The 13878-nt window shown below is 37.8% G+C and overlaps 1 protein-coding gene across 1 annotated transcript in view; it reads left to right on the top strand.

Moving 5' to 3' along the window:
- OTUD7A (OTU deubiquitinase 7A) overlaps window positions 1-13878 on the top strand; it is a gene marked incomplete at its 3' end in the record, with an annotated part of 366278 nt that overhangs the window by 201906 nt on the left and 150494 nt on the right. Inside the window, exon 4 of the mRNA XM_081228494.1 lies at window positions 231-385. Within this exon, the coding sequence (XP_081084620.1) occupies window positions 235-385 (151 nt within the window). The 5' untranslated portion in view covers window positions 231-234. The remainder of the gene's footprint in view (window positions 1-230; window positions 386-13878) is intronic.

The following is a 13878-nucleotide window of genomic DNA, read 5'->3' as shown; positions in this document are numbered from 1 at the left end:
AATCAGTAGTCACTGAAATTGACAGAACGCAAAGTAGGAAGCACTGAGCTGGGAATGCCCCCTCTCACCTGTGGCAGCTACAAAGGGATGGCATTTGAGTCTGACTTTTATTATTTACTGTCGCACATCAGGCAATCAGGCAGTATCCCACATTGGCTCAAATATATGGCACAGCAAGCAGAACTGGTGTCTTCTCTCCATCATGTTTGCCTCTCTGTTCTCTCCTGCAGATGGATGGTTTCTAGCCTGCTTCCAAACCCCACCTCGGCTGAGTGTTGGGCGGCCCTTCTACACGATCCTATGACTCTTGATATGGACGCAGTCCTGTCAGACTTTGTTCGGTCCACGGGGGCAGAACCTGGTCTGGCCAGAGACCTGCTGGAAGGTAGGCCTCCTCCAGCCCACCCCCCAACCCAGTGACAAAAGATAAGAAGGTTTCTCTTACCTGACAAGGGTGGTACTTGGAAGGTGTGGATGATGAAATTACTTTTGTTATTCTTGTCTTTCTTTAGGGAATGGAATAGATCACCCAACTCTCTACAGTAAAAGAGCAGAAGGCATTAGCTAAGCTTTGCTTTGCATTAAAGCTTACACATACTGAGTCAAAATCTACCAATACCTATTTTTTAAAGAAAATATATTTAGTAAAGCAGAAATTAGAGAATATTCAATAAAACACTTTTATTGGAGACCTTAGCTTCTTATCTTTGTCTTAGCTGAGACAAAAATATTTTAGGCCAAAGGTTTTGGTGAAAAAACACCTAATAGCCAATAAAATAGTTGAAAATAATTCACAAGCAAGAAGGCAAATTCATCCTCAAGCTTTTAGAGTAGATATCATTCACTACATGAAAAATGTGCATAGTCCATATTTAGAATGTTTTGAGATAGTTATTCAGCTATAATCATAGTGAAATAAAAAGTAATGTTTAGTTTCAGTCTCTAAAATGGATTTACTTTGTGTATTTTTGAAATTTCTTTTTTTGTGGTGGGGTGAAAGGAAGAAGTGGGAAGAACCAATTACAACTTCTTAGGAGAGTCCTGTGTGTGAAAGGGGAAAATTTTTAAACAGTTGCTCTTTGCTTTATATGTATAAATTCCTACTTATGAAATTAGCAAATACTTGGTCAAGTAGTGTTAAGTCACAATGATTCCTTCATTCACTTAGGGGAAAACATGAATTACTGTAGATTTGTATGACTGGAGGTAACTATTCAATCCTATTGAAAATTAGCCGCTTATTGGGGGATTCTGATAAAATGGGAGTAGTTTTTAAATTTCCCTGAACCTCCCAGAATTTCAAACAAACTCGGGGTTTAGAATAAAATATGCTTAGAAAATATTTGTGATATATGTGAATCAAAGTGCTGTTCTAATGTCTCCCTGATAGCTTTCACTGCTTTTCTTAATTTCAGTGAGCAGTCATATGGAGAAGTAGGTTTACAGTGAGATTGGCAACAAGGGCTGGGGTCAAGTCCAGACTCAACATTTACTGGCTACAAGATGTAGGGCAAATTATTTCATTTCCCTTAGGCCTCAGTTTTTTTTTCTATACAATGAGCCTAACCCACTTTCCAGGGTGATCGTAAGCATTAGGAGTTGTGATGTAAATGCTCAGGTGGAGTGACCAGCGTGTAGAGATGCTCAGACAGTAGCAGAAGATCTTGTCTGTGGTTGCCCTCTTTGCAACTAGTACTGACCTTGCTGCTGATATCTGGTTAGGCTTCAATTGGAAGCAAGAGTTGTCAACTCTTTTCTTTTTTCTTTAATTTTATTTTTAAGGGAAAATACAGGAAAATGACTTTCTGTGTACAGTTCTAAGAATTTGAACATGTATATAGATTTGTGTTACTGTGACCACTCTCAGAACACAGAACTGTCGCCTCACCCCCAAGTACCCCTCCTGCTCTCTTTAACGCTGTGCCTTCCCCAACCGTGGGCACTGGCAACCCCTCCTCTGTTTTTTATCACTTTGGTTTTGTCTCTTTCGAGAACTTTATATACATGCAGTCACGCAGAACCTAATCTTTTTAAACGGGCTTCCTTTCACTCAGCATAATTATTTTGAGATTCATTTGAGCTGTTGTGCGTATCCATAGTTTGTTCCTTTGTTCTGCTGAGTGGTACCCTTTGTAGAGAATGGACCGCGGACTGTTTAGCCATTCACCTGTAGGGGGCATTCAGTTGTTTCCAGTTTTTACAGTTAGACTAGAACTGCGATACACTTGAGAACAGGGCTCTTGTGAACACAGTTTTAATTTTTCTAGGGTAAACACAGGGGAGGGATTGCTGGTTCACATGGTAAGTATTCGTTTAACTTTAAAAGAAATTGCCAAACTGTTTTCCAGAGTGCAATACCATTTTGCATTTCTACCAGAAACATGTGAGAGTGCCAGCTGCTCCACATCCTCACCAGCTCTTGGCTTTTTAAAAAAAAATTTAGCCATTGTAGTAGGTTTAGAATGGTATTTCCTCATCATTTTAGTTATCATTTCCCTAGTGACTAATGATGCTGAATTTTTTTCATGTTATAATTTTTCATCTGTGTATTTTCCCTGGCAAAATATCTGTTCAAGCCTTTTTCCTATTTCTCAGCAAAATTAGGTTGCTATTTTTTTTATAGTTGAGTTTTGAGGGTTCATTATATATTCTGCGTATAAATTCTTTGTCAGATACGTGATTTGCAAATATTTTCTCCCAGTCTGTGCTTGACTTTTCACTCTCTTAGCAATGCCCTTGACAGAGCAGAAGTTTTTAATTTTGATGAAGTCCAATTTATCATTTTTTTTCTTTTATGGATCATGCTTTGGATGACATGTCTAAGAACCTTTGCATAACCAGGTCATGAAGATTTTCTCCTGTGTGAACTCTTAAAAGTTTTATACTTTTATGTTTTCATTTAGATCTCTGACTCATCTTGAGTTGATTTTTGTGTAACATGTGAGACTTAGGGTAAGGTTCATTTTTGTGCATATAGATGACCAGTTGTTCAAACCATTTTTTGAAAAGCTTATCCTTCGTCCTTTGAATTGCCTTTGCACATTTGTCACAAACCAACTGAGAGTATTTGTAGGAAACTATTTATTGATGCTGGTTCAGTTCCACTCATCGATATGTCCATTCCTTTGCCAATACTACACCGTCTTGATTACCATAGCTTTGTAGTGAGTCTTAAAATCAGCATGATTCTTCCAATTTTATTCTTCTTTTTCAAAAGTGTTTCAAGTATCCTATTTTTTTGCCTCTCCATATAAACTTGAAGATTGGGTTACCTCTATCTATAAAGTTTCCTGCTGGAATTTTTATTGGAGTTATGTTAAATCTATAAATCAATGCTCACTATGTTATGTCTTCCAACCCATGAAGTCAGTGTAGCTATATTTTCCATTTATTTAGGCCTTATTTGAGTGATTTCATGAACATTTTGTAGTTTTTAGCATATCAGATCCTGTACATATTTTGTAAGATATATATCTAGGGAGGAATTGAACTTCTGTAGATGGTATTTTTTTTAAGTTCGGTTTCTAGTTGTTCATTGCTCATTTATAATCAACATGCAATTGATTTTTCCATGTTGTCCTCATATCCTGCAATCTTACTAAACTCAATTATTTGTTCGAGAGTGTGTGTCTGTGTGTGTATTCCTTGAAATTTTCTATGTAAACAATTATGTTGTTTCCTTTCCAATGTATGCCTTTTATTTATTTTTCTTACCTTACTCTTATTCTTCACTTATTCCTGTTTATTGCACTGGCTAAGACTTCCAGTAAAAGGTTGAATAAGAGTGGTGAAAGGGAACATCCTTGCCTTGTTCTTGATCTTAGAGGGAAAGCTTTCTGTCTTTCAGCTTTATATAGAATGGGTTTTTGTTGATGTTCTTTGTCAGGTGAAGGAAATACCTTTCTGTTCCTAGTTTGCTGAAAGTTTTACCATGAATAGTTGTTAAGTTTTTTCCAAATGCATCTTCTACATCAGCTGATATGATTGAGTTGTTTCTATTCTTTAAACTGCTAATATAATGTATTGCATTGATTACCTTCTAATAGTAAACCAGCCTTTCAGCCATTATTTCTTTAAAGATTTTTTCTGCTGCACATTTTTCTCCTCTCTTAATGGGACTTGGATGATATAAAGGTTAGACCTTTTGTTATTGTCTTACAGGTCTCTACAATTCTACTCAATTTGTTTTCCAATCATTTCTCTGTCAATTTTTCAGATTGGATAACTTCTGTTGATCTCCTTATAAAATTACTGAATCCCCTGTCATCTCCATTCTGTTACTGAGCCCATCCAATGACTTTTTATTTTAGTTGTTGAATTTTTTCATTTCTAACATTTCCACTTGATTCTTCTTTATATCTTCTGTTTCTTTGCTGAGACTTTCTGTATTTTTCAAGAGTGTTTGCTCTCTCTTACTGGTTAGAAGATATAATAACTTCTTTAAAGTCTTGGTCAGATAATTTCAATATCTATGGCATCCCAGCATTGCTATTGAGATTTCCCTGGGTTTTTTGGTATAGTGAGTAAATTTCTATTGTATCCTAGATATTTTGAATATTATGTTTTGAGACTTTGGTTGTTTTTTAAATCTTATGGCAGATATTGTTATTTTTGTTTTAGGAAGTAATTAACCCAGTAGGGTTCAGACCACAAGTCCTCATTTCCCCAAGACTTCTGTGGATCGTGGTTTCGACTTCAAGTCTTTGAGAAGTGCTGTTGGATCTGTCTGGTGTATGTACCACCTACTGGCCAGTCTGGGACTTAGGCAAGTCATCTGTCCCATATTTTACTGCTCCAAGTCTCTGGAGTCTATTTAGGGTCAGATCCATACGTGTGCAGTTCAGGGGTAAGCCCAAGAGTTCATAAACAACTTTAAGGGGTTGCTTTCCCAAGCTCCTGCCTATCATAATTGCCTCGATAGTTCTGCGTCCCTGGGACTCTTCTCTCCAGCCCTTCAGCCAGCACCCTGAGGCTGTGTTTGCCCCGCACTCCTGCACACTTGATTTGACTGCACCCATCTCAGAGCTGAGCAGAGGCCAGAGAGAGAGCAACAGCAGTGGGGCTCACCACACCCGCTGGGATCCACAGCTCCTCTGATTAGAGAGGAAGGTTCTCTGCCTTCCTGTTCTGATTTCCTGCCATCTCCCATTGCTGCCACAGGATTGCTTGAGGTCTGGGGCACAAGAGAACTGAGGAAAAAATTTTAAGGAAAAAAAAGATAAATAAGGGGCTTCTACACTCTCTCTGAACATTTTAGATCCCCCTCCTGCTTCTTGAGCCAGAAGAGAGGTCTCCTCTTGGAACCAATGCCCACTTCTGAGTTCTGGGCTGCACTGAGTTCACATCAGAGAGACTGGAAATAAAAAGTGATAAACTCACCACCAGTTCTGTGGTCTTCTTCCTCAGTCTGCCTGCTCTCATTACTTCTCTGAATAATGAAGTAATAGGTGAAGTAATAATGAAGTAATAGTAGCAGGTGAATAGCTGCTTTCAGTAGGAGAGACGCAGTGGGGTGTCCTTCCTTCATATACCCTGGAACCTGTCTTGTTTTTACAAGTGGGAAGGCCATGGTTACCTACGTATGGTGGGTTCTTTAAATTGTCAAAGTTATTTGGGTCAAGATTTTTCTAAAAGTCAGTGTTTCAAAGAACAAACTATTTTCATTGTGAGGTCTCAGATCTTTCTAAGGGTAAAAAAATTTCAGTGATGGCAGAAGCTGGGTGAAAGGTACATGGACCCTCTCTGTAGTGTTTTTTAAACTATTTGTGTGTTTTTATGGAAGCAACATAAATGTCCATTGACAGATGAACAGATAAAGAAGACGTGGTATATATATATATACACAGTAGAATACTACTCAATTATTCATATAAAAAAGAATGAAATAATGCCATTTGCAGCAACATGGATGGACCTAGAGATTATCATACTGAGTGAAGTAAGCCAGACAGAGAAAGACAAATATCATATGATATCACTTACATGTGGAATCTTAAAAAATGATACAGATGAACTTATTTACAAAACAGAAAAAGACCTGCAGACATGGAAAACAAACTTACAGTTACCAAAGGGGAAAGGTGGGAGGGGATAAATTAGGAGTTTGGGATTAACAGATACACACTACTATACATAAAACAGATAACCAACAAGGACCTACTGTATAGTACAGGGAACTATACTCAACATTTTATAATAACCTATAAGGGAAAAGAGTCTGAAAAAATGTATATATACCTACACATATATGTGTGTGTGTATGTATAACTGAATCACTTTGCTATACATCTGAAACTAACACAACATTTTAAATCAACTATACTTCAATTTCTAAAAAGAGTAAAGTAAAAAAAATTGTGTGTTTTTAATTAATTTATTTTTTTAATGAAAAGTTAAAAACACACAGTGATGGGAATCACAGTACAGCAGAGGAAGGCCAATGAGAAGAAAGAGTAGCAGAGGCTGATAGAAATCTGGCAAAAAAGGCAGGATAGGGACAACGGGATAAGCAGAGACAAAGGCAGAGGAAGTGAACAACAATCAGCCTCTGGGTGGAAGGGTGTGTCCTTACCTGGCTGGGGCTTCCCTTTGCCAGTTGGTCAAGTGGTCCTTCTGAAACAAAGGTCAGGTTGGGTGACTTTGTTTCCCAGATTCCTCTGATATCCCCGCTACCTGCAGAATAAACTCCTTCACAAGCCACTCAAGTCCCTTCAGCATCCAGCCCTGCTCCATCCCTTCTACCTCATCTCCCACTGCATCCCTTCACAATCCTTCTCCCCAGACACACCATCCACCTCTGTGCTTGTGTTTAAGCTCATGTCTAGTGCTGCCCACTCCCCCACACACACACTCTGTCTCACTCTTTATTCTGCTCCTCTTCCAAGTTAGACCACAAGCTCCATGACAGCAGGGACCATTCCAGGTTTTGCCCACTTTGTCCCCCCACCATTAGCACATGCTAGCCCCTCAATAGTGTGATCTGGCTGCTGGGAACCAGGAACAAGCAACCAGATGGAAATCCTCATGTGCATGGAGACAAACAATAAACAGCATAAATGAGTTAGATGGTATTTTAGTGGTTAATGCCATGAAGAAACCCGTATAAGGGGAGCAGGTATTGGGTGTGGGTATGGGTGCAATTTTAAGTTAGGGTTGTCAGAGAGGGCCTCACTAAAACAAATGGAATCTGAACAAAGATTTGAGGTATGAGAGAGTGGCTACCCGGGAAAGCAGTTTCTAGGAAGAGTTGGAATGAGTTGGTTATTCCTTGCCCTTCCTCAGAACTTTGTAGACTTCTATTACAACAGATATTTGGTTGTGTCTTATTTGATAATTGATCACATACTTTTTTTCCTCATTAAATTAGAAGTTCTTTGGAAAATAATCTGAAACAGAAAAAATACATATATACATATATATGTGTGTATGTATGTATAACTGAATCACTTTGCTATACATTTGAAATTAACACAACATTGTAAATTAACTATACTTCAGTTTTTAAAAAAAGATAATAATGGAACCAATCTAAAGGGAGTTTTCCTGATTAAATTAAAGGGATATATAAAATATAAAGAAAAAGAAGTTCTTAAAAACAAGGGCAGTAACATTGATGACAGTAGTTAGCATTTATGGGGCATTGTTCTATATCAGACACTAGGCTTTTTAAATGTGATGCCTCATTTAATCCATGCAACACATTAACAAAGTCTTAGCTTTCCCGTTGTATAGGCAAGAAAACTGAGGCCAAGAAAATTCCTTGAAGTTACACAGTCAGGACATAGAACCACACGTGAATCCACTTGTGACACTAAATACCAGGTTTTTCTCTGCAAAACCGGATCACCTACCATTGATTCCTGTACCCACTGTGTCCTTGTAGAGTATAGCAGCATTTCGTATGCTATGTCCATTCGGAAGAATTTTAATGAATCACTGGAGGAATGTTTGAGTAACCCATTTTATGATGTGACTAATTAACTTTTCAAATAAAATACTACTTCAAGAGACCACAAAGACTATTCAAAAACTAGAATTAATAGCTAACATTCATGTGCCAGGTGCTGTCTGGCCACTTGACATATATTAAAAGTTGGTTAAAAAGATTTTCAAGTGGGAGGCCAAACACATGAGTTCTTAAAGTGTCAGTTCCCTACTTAAAGAGAAAGCAACTCTCACACTTTTACAATAACTGTGAATTTCAGGCCTTGAAGCTTTACCAAGATATTATTTCCATGCCTCATTTATGTTGCTATCCATGGGGGCAAAATATCCTTGAGCAAAGAAGCCAGGTTGCATTTAGAAAAAACATTAACTGGAAATTAACATCTCATATGTCCCTAGTCTAATTTTTCAGAATCTTTGTGGAATTTTCAAAATTAAGGACAATGATGACAAGTGAGTTAAATTGTATTCTCAAAAATATATATGCATGTAGGGAAGCTGTCCACGTATTTTAAAATGCATGTATGTTTACCAGTTGAGTTAGTGATTTGATAACCAAAGTTTCTAAAGTTGTTTATGAGGAAATATACCCTTTTCCAATACTGGGTTCCTTGGGTTTGAAGTATATTTAGTTTGGAAATTTGCAAATGGTGGTCCAGCTCGTATGGAGAGGCAACTCCCAATCACCTGCCAGTCACATTGACAGGTAATTCCATTAACCTTTACGTTTGGCCTTTGAAAATGTTCCTATGATACAGGGACAGCAGCTGCTGGCTTGGATAAATGCAGTAATGCTCCAAAGCATACATCCAAGAAATGGGGGAGAGATGGAGGCAACTCAGAGGATTATGTGTTTAGCAGAAGTCTCTCCTTAGCCTGACAGCTGGTCATCCACCCACAGCAAACCCACAAGGCTGCCATGGAGCATTTCACAGGTGGGAGGAGCCCAAAGGCCTCTGCCTGGAGCCTGGCCAGTCGCCGTGGCTGACCCAGGATGCTTTGGCTCCAGGAGCCACACTAACTTATTAAACACCCAGGAAACCAAAGTGGGCTCCAGAATGGTCACACTTTTAATTACAGTGAGAAATAAAAGTTTCCCAAGGCCAGACTCACCACATGTATTTACCCAGAGCATCCTTTCTCTGCAGTCAAGCTAGATCTGAAACCCAGTCTTGAACACACGTCACCTGATTTACCAGGAGAATTCACTGCTCTAACTTTTTTCAAATTTGCATGATTAGAGGGCTGCCGTGAGCAAGTCCCCTGTCCCTGAGTGGGAAGAAAAAAGCAGCCTGGTGACTGTGAATCCTGAGTGGGAATTAGAGAAGGTCTGATGGCCTCTGGCCAGATCCGGGATTACTTTTGAATCTAGAAATGATTACTGAAATGAAAACACAGGTTCCTCCCCCTACTGTCCTGTCCCCAGTGGGGGCAGCTCTGCCATTAGATTAGTCATATTTGAAATACCAAAAAAAAAAAAGTCCTCTCCAGGATCCAATTTCCAAGACACCTCCTCTGGCATGGTCCCATTCAGGAGGAAACATTTTCTCCTTAGACGGGTGAGTGTATTTAAATACTTGTGAAAACAAACTGAGACCATTAGGACTATGTGTGGTAGTTCTGTTCTGGCACGCTCATCAATTAAGGAGATCCCTTGTTTCCTTTCCCTTAGGGAAGATTGTAACCCCAGGTACCATCACTGGCTGCTTGAAATTAAATACTTCCTCTCTGGAAAGCCAACCACATCCACTGCAGTCTTTCTGGAGGATGTCTCCACCTGAGCTACCCACCTTTTTGTGTTCTTCTACCTTGCTCCCCTGATAGGCATGTTCCTCCAGGGCTCCTAGCCCCGTGTACTCAGTAACGCAGACTAAATGGAATTTCATTGAAGAGGCATCCCCAGCAGCTTGTGGGTGGACTTCTTAATGGAGTATGTGATGCAGTTAGTAGGATCTGTGCCCCTTTAACCCCCTCCAAGTGTCCTCACTGCCACTCTCCCAGCCTCTTCCTGCCCCCTAGTCAAGCAGCTCACTGCTCAATACCTGATGATATTAAAGAATTATTGTCAGTTTTAGGTGTGATATTGTTACTGAGGTTATGCTAAGAAATATACACACACTGAAATATTGATGGATGAAATGATATCACTCTGAGATTTGGGAGGTGGGGGAATGGGTGAGATTAGAAATGAAACAAGATTAGCCATGAGCTGGTTATTTATTAAAACTGGGTGATGGATGCACATGGGTTCATAATAATCTTCTGTATATTTCTGGATGCTTATACAACTTTCCATAACAATAGTTTAAAAACAGCATCAGGAACTTTTGCTTCCAGCCAAGATGGAGCATTAGGAAATGGGTTTACCCTCATGCTTGAGAAAAGAGATGAGAGCAGTGTGTAAGAAACAAGCCACAGAACTTTAGACAGTGAAGGACAGTGATCCCTGAAAGATGGGTAACATACAAGGATAGTCCTGTGGTTGCCGAGCTCATGGCCTTGAGAGTGTTTCCAGGATGTGGTGTGGAGAGAAGAATCCGAGATGGAGCCCAGCAGACTGCCTGTCATGAGGAGTCAGAGCTGAGAGTCAGGGAGTGAAGGAGATCAGAGCACAGAGAGGAGAGAGATGCACAGGGAGAACTCCAGCGATGTACCAAGGGTTTGCCTCTGCTACTTGGCGTGTGTGTAAGGAAGTTATGTGCAGTTGGGGAAAGAACCAACTAAGATTAGAGGGAACAGTGCCCGCCAGCAACACAGAGCTAAGTACAGTGTTTGTGCCCACCCATCAAATAGGAAAAGCACCGAGTGTGATTTCTAGAAGGGTGTTGCCTCAGATGTCAAATAATTAACCCTGGAATAAAAACTGCCCTGGTCACACCTAACAAACCATAGAAGCAAGACCCGAAAGGATTAAATTGTTTCCAAGAAATGTAACTACATTCCAGAACACAGCTGAGTAATAGTTATTGGAATATAAACTCGTCCAGCACCAAACAATATAAAATTCACATTGTCTGTCATCCAATCAAAAGTTAGCAGGAATACAAAGATGTGGGAAAGTATGACCCATAATGAGGAGAAATTATTCAATCAAAACCAACCTAGAACTGACATAGATGGTAGTATTATCAGACAAGGACATTAAGAGTTATTAAAAATTGTAAAAACAGCAGAGTTGAATAAATTGTATTCTGTATGTTCAAAAATTTAAGTAAAGATGTAGAAGATATTTTTAAAGACCCACATCAAACTTCCAGATATGAAAACTACATGAGTTTAAAAATTAACTCAATGGGATTAAGAACAGATTGAATATTACAGAAAAACAAAGATTAATAAACATAGAGGCATAACAATAGAAACTATCCAAAATGAGACAGAGAAAATAAAATTAAAGAAATTTAAAACATGTTAGTGAGTTGTGGAAGAAGTGCAGTCAACCTAAAATATGTGTAATTGAAATTCCTGAAGAGGGGCGTGAGGGACAGAAAAAAATAACTGAAGAAATGAGCAGTACGTAGGGGAAATTTCTATCACTAACCTTGTTAGAAAAAAAGAAAGGCCTCAAATCAATGACCTCAGTTTCCACCCTAAAAACTAGAAAAAGAAGAGTAAATTAAACCCAAAGTAAGCAGAAGCAATGAAACAATAAATATCAGAATAGAAGTAATGAAACAGAACAGAGAAAAATAATAGCTCAATGAACTCAAGAGTAAATTCATTGAGATCAATAAAACTGATAAACCTCTAGCCAGATAATCAGGGAAAAAGAAGATAAATTAACAATATAAAGAATGAGAAATTACCTTAGTACAGATTGTATAGACACTAAAAGTATTATAAGGGAATATTATGGACAAGTTTATATTAATAATTACAACAACTTAGATGAAATTTACAAATTCCTTGAAAGGTGCAAACTACCATAGCCGATGCAAGAAAAAGTAAATAACCTGGATATCTCTCTATCTCTTAAAGTGATTTAAGTTGGAGTTAAAAGCCTTCACTCAAAGAAAACTGCAGGCACAGACACTTCACTGGTAAATTCTACCACACGTAGAAGAAATTATAGCAGTTTTACACAAACTCTTCCAGAAAATCAAGGAAGAGCTATACTTCCCAATCCATGCTATGAGTACCTAATACAAAACCAAGCGGTCCAGAGCAGATGTTCCTCATGAAGATCAATATGAAAACTCTAAACAAATTTTTAGCAAATTGTTCAGTAATATATAAAAAGTATAATACATCATGACCAAGTGGGTTTTATCCCAAGAAAGCAGAACTAACATTCAAAAATCAATCAATGTAATTTACCATATTGACAAACCAAAACACAGAAAACTATATGATCACCTCAATAGGAATGTAAAGAGTCTGACAAAATCCAACATTCATTCCTGATTTAAAAAATAAATTAAAACTCTCAGAAAACTAGGAATAGAAGGGTACTTTCTCAATCTAATGTAGAGAATTTACAAAACAAACAAATAAGCAAACAACAAACCCTACAGCTACCAAGATACTTACTGGTAAAAGAAAGAATGCCTTCGCACTAAGACCAGGAACAAGACAAGGATGCCAACCCTCACCACTATATACAACATTTCCCTGGAGATTCTAGCCAGTGTAGTCAAGCAAGAAAATATAATTTCAAAAACCATCCAGATTGAAAAGGAAGAGTAAGCTATCTCTAGTCACAGAAGGCATAATGACCTATGTATAAGATCCAGTGGAATTTACAAAAAGTTATTGGAACTAATAAATGAGTTCAGCAGTGTTACAGGATACAAGATTAATATGCAGATGTCAATTCCATTTCTGTATATCTGCAATGAATAATGGAAATTGAAATTTCAAAATATAACTTTTTCAATAGCATCAAAAGATATGAAATACTAGGGATAAATCTGACAACAGTGTGTAAGACCTATACACTGAAACTACAATACATTGCTTAGAGAATTAAAGACCTAAATGAAAGGAGAGATGTTGCACATCCATGACATCTCAATATTGTTGAGATGTCATTCTCCCCAAATTGATCTTTAAGTGCAACACAATTCCAGTCAAAATCTCAGCAGGCATTTTCTTGTAAAAATTGACAAGCTACTTTAATATTCAAAGAGAAATGCAAAAACCTAGAATAAACAAAAGACCTTTGAAAAATTAGAGCAAAGTTGCAGGCTAACAATATCTGTTATTAAGAATCATTATGAAGGTCCATAATCAAAAGAGTGTGGAATTGGTATAAAGATAGAGAAATAGATCAATGAGATCAATGAAACATTGGTAAGTCAAGAAATAGCTCATATATATTGACTCCTGAAATCCAGTAAAGAAACGAAGGCAATTCAGTGCAGAAAAAATAATCTTTTCAATAAATGACGGTGAAATAATTGGATATTCATGTACAAAAAAACCCCACTTTGAGCTATACCTCACACATATACAAAAATTACCTCAAAATGGATGATAGACCTAAATGTAACACCTAAAACTCAAAAATATTTTAGAAAAACGCATAGGAGAAAATCTTAATGGCCTTAGGTTAGGCAAAGTTTTTTTTCCAGCTTTATTGAGATCTAATTGAAAAATAAAATTGCAAGATATTTAAAGTGCACACATGATAATTTGATATATGTATACACTGTGAAATGATTTCCTTACCAAGTTAATTAACACATCCATCAACAGTTTGCCTTTTTCCTTTTTTTTGTAAGAAAATTTAAGCTCTACCCTCTTAGCAAATTTCAGTTATACAATACAGTGTTATCAACTATAGGAACCACATAATACATTAACCCCTCAGACCTTTTTCATCTTATAACAGAAAGTTTGTACCCTTTTACCTACCTCTCCCCATTTCCCCCACCTCCCAACCCCTGAAAACCACTTCTCTACTTTCCGTTTCTATGAGTTCAAATTTTTTTT

This window comes from Mesoplodon bidens (genome assembly GCF_964165515.1).
Source record: "Mesoplodon bidens genome assembly, chromosome: 3".
Classification (NCBI taxonomy): Eukaryota; Metazoa; Chordata; class Mammalia; order Artiodactyla; family Ziphiidae; genus Mesoplodon; species Mesoplodon bidens.
This window is presented reverse-complemented; position numbering and strand designations above follow the sequence as displayed.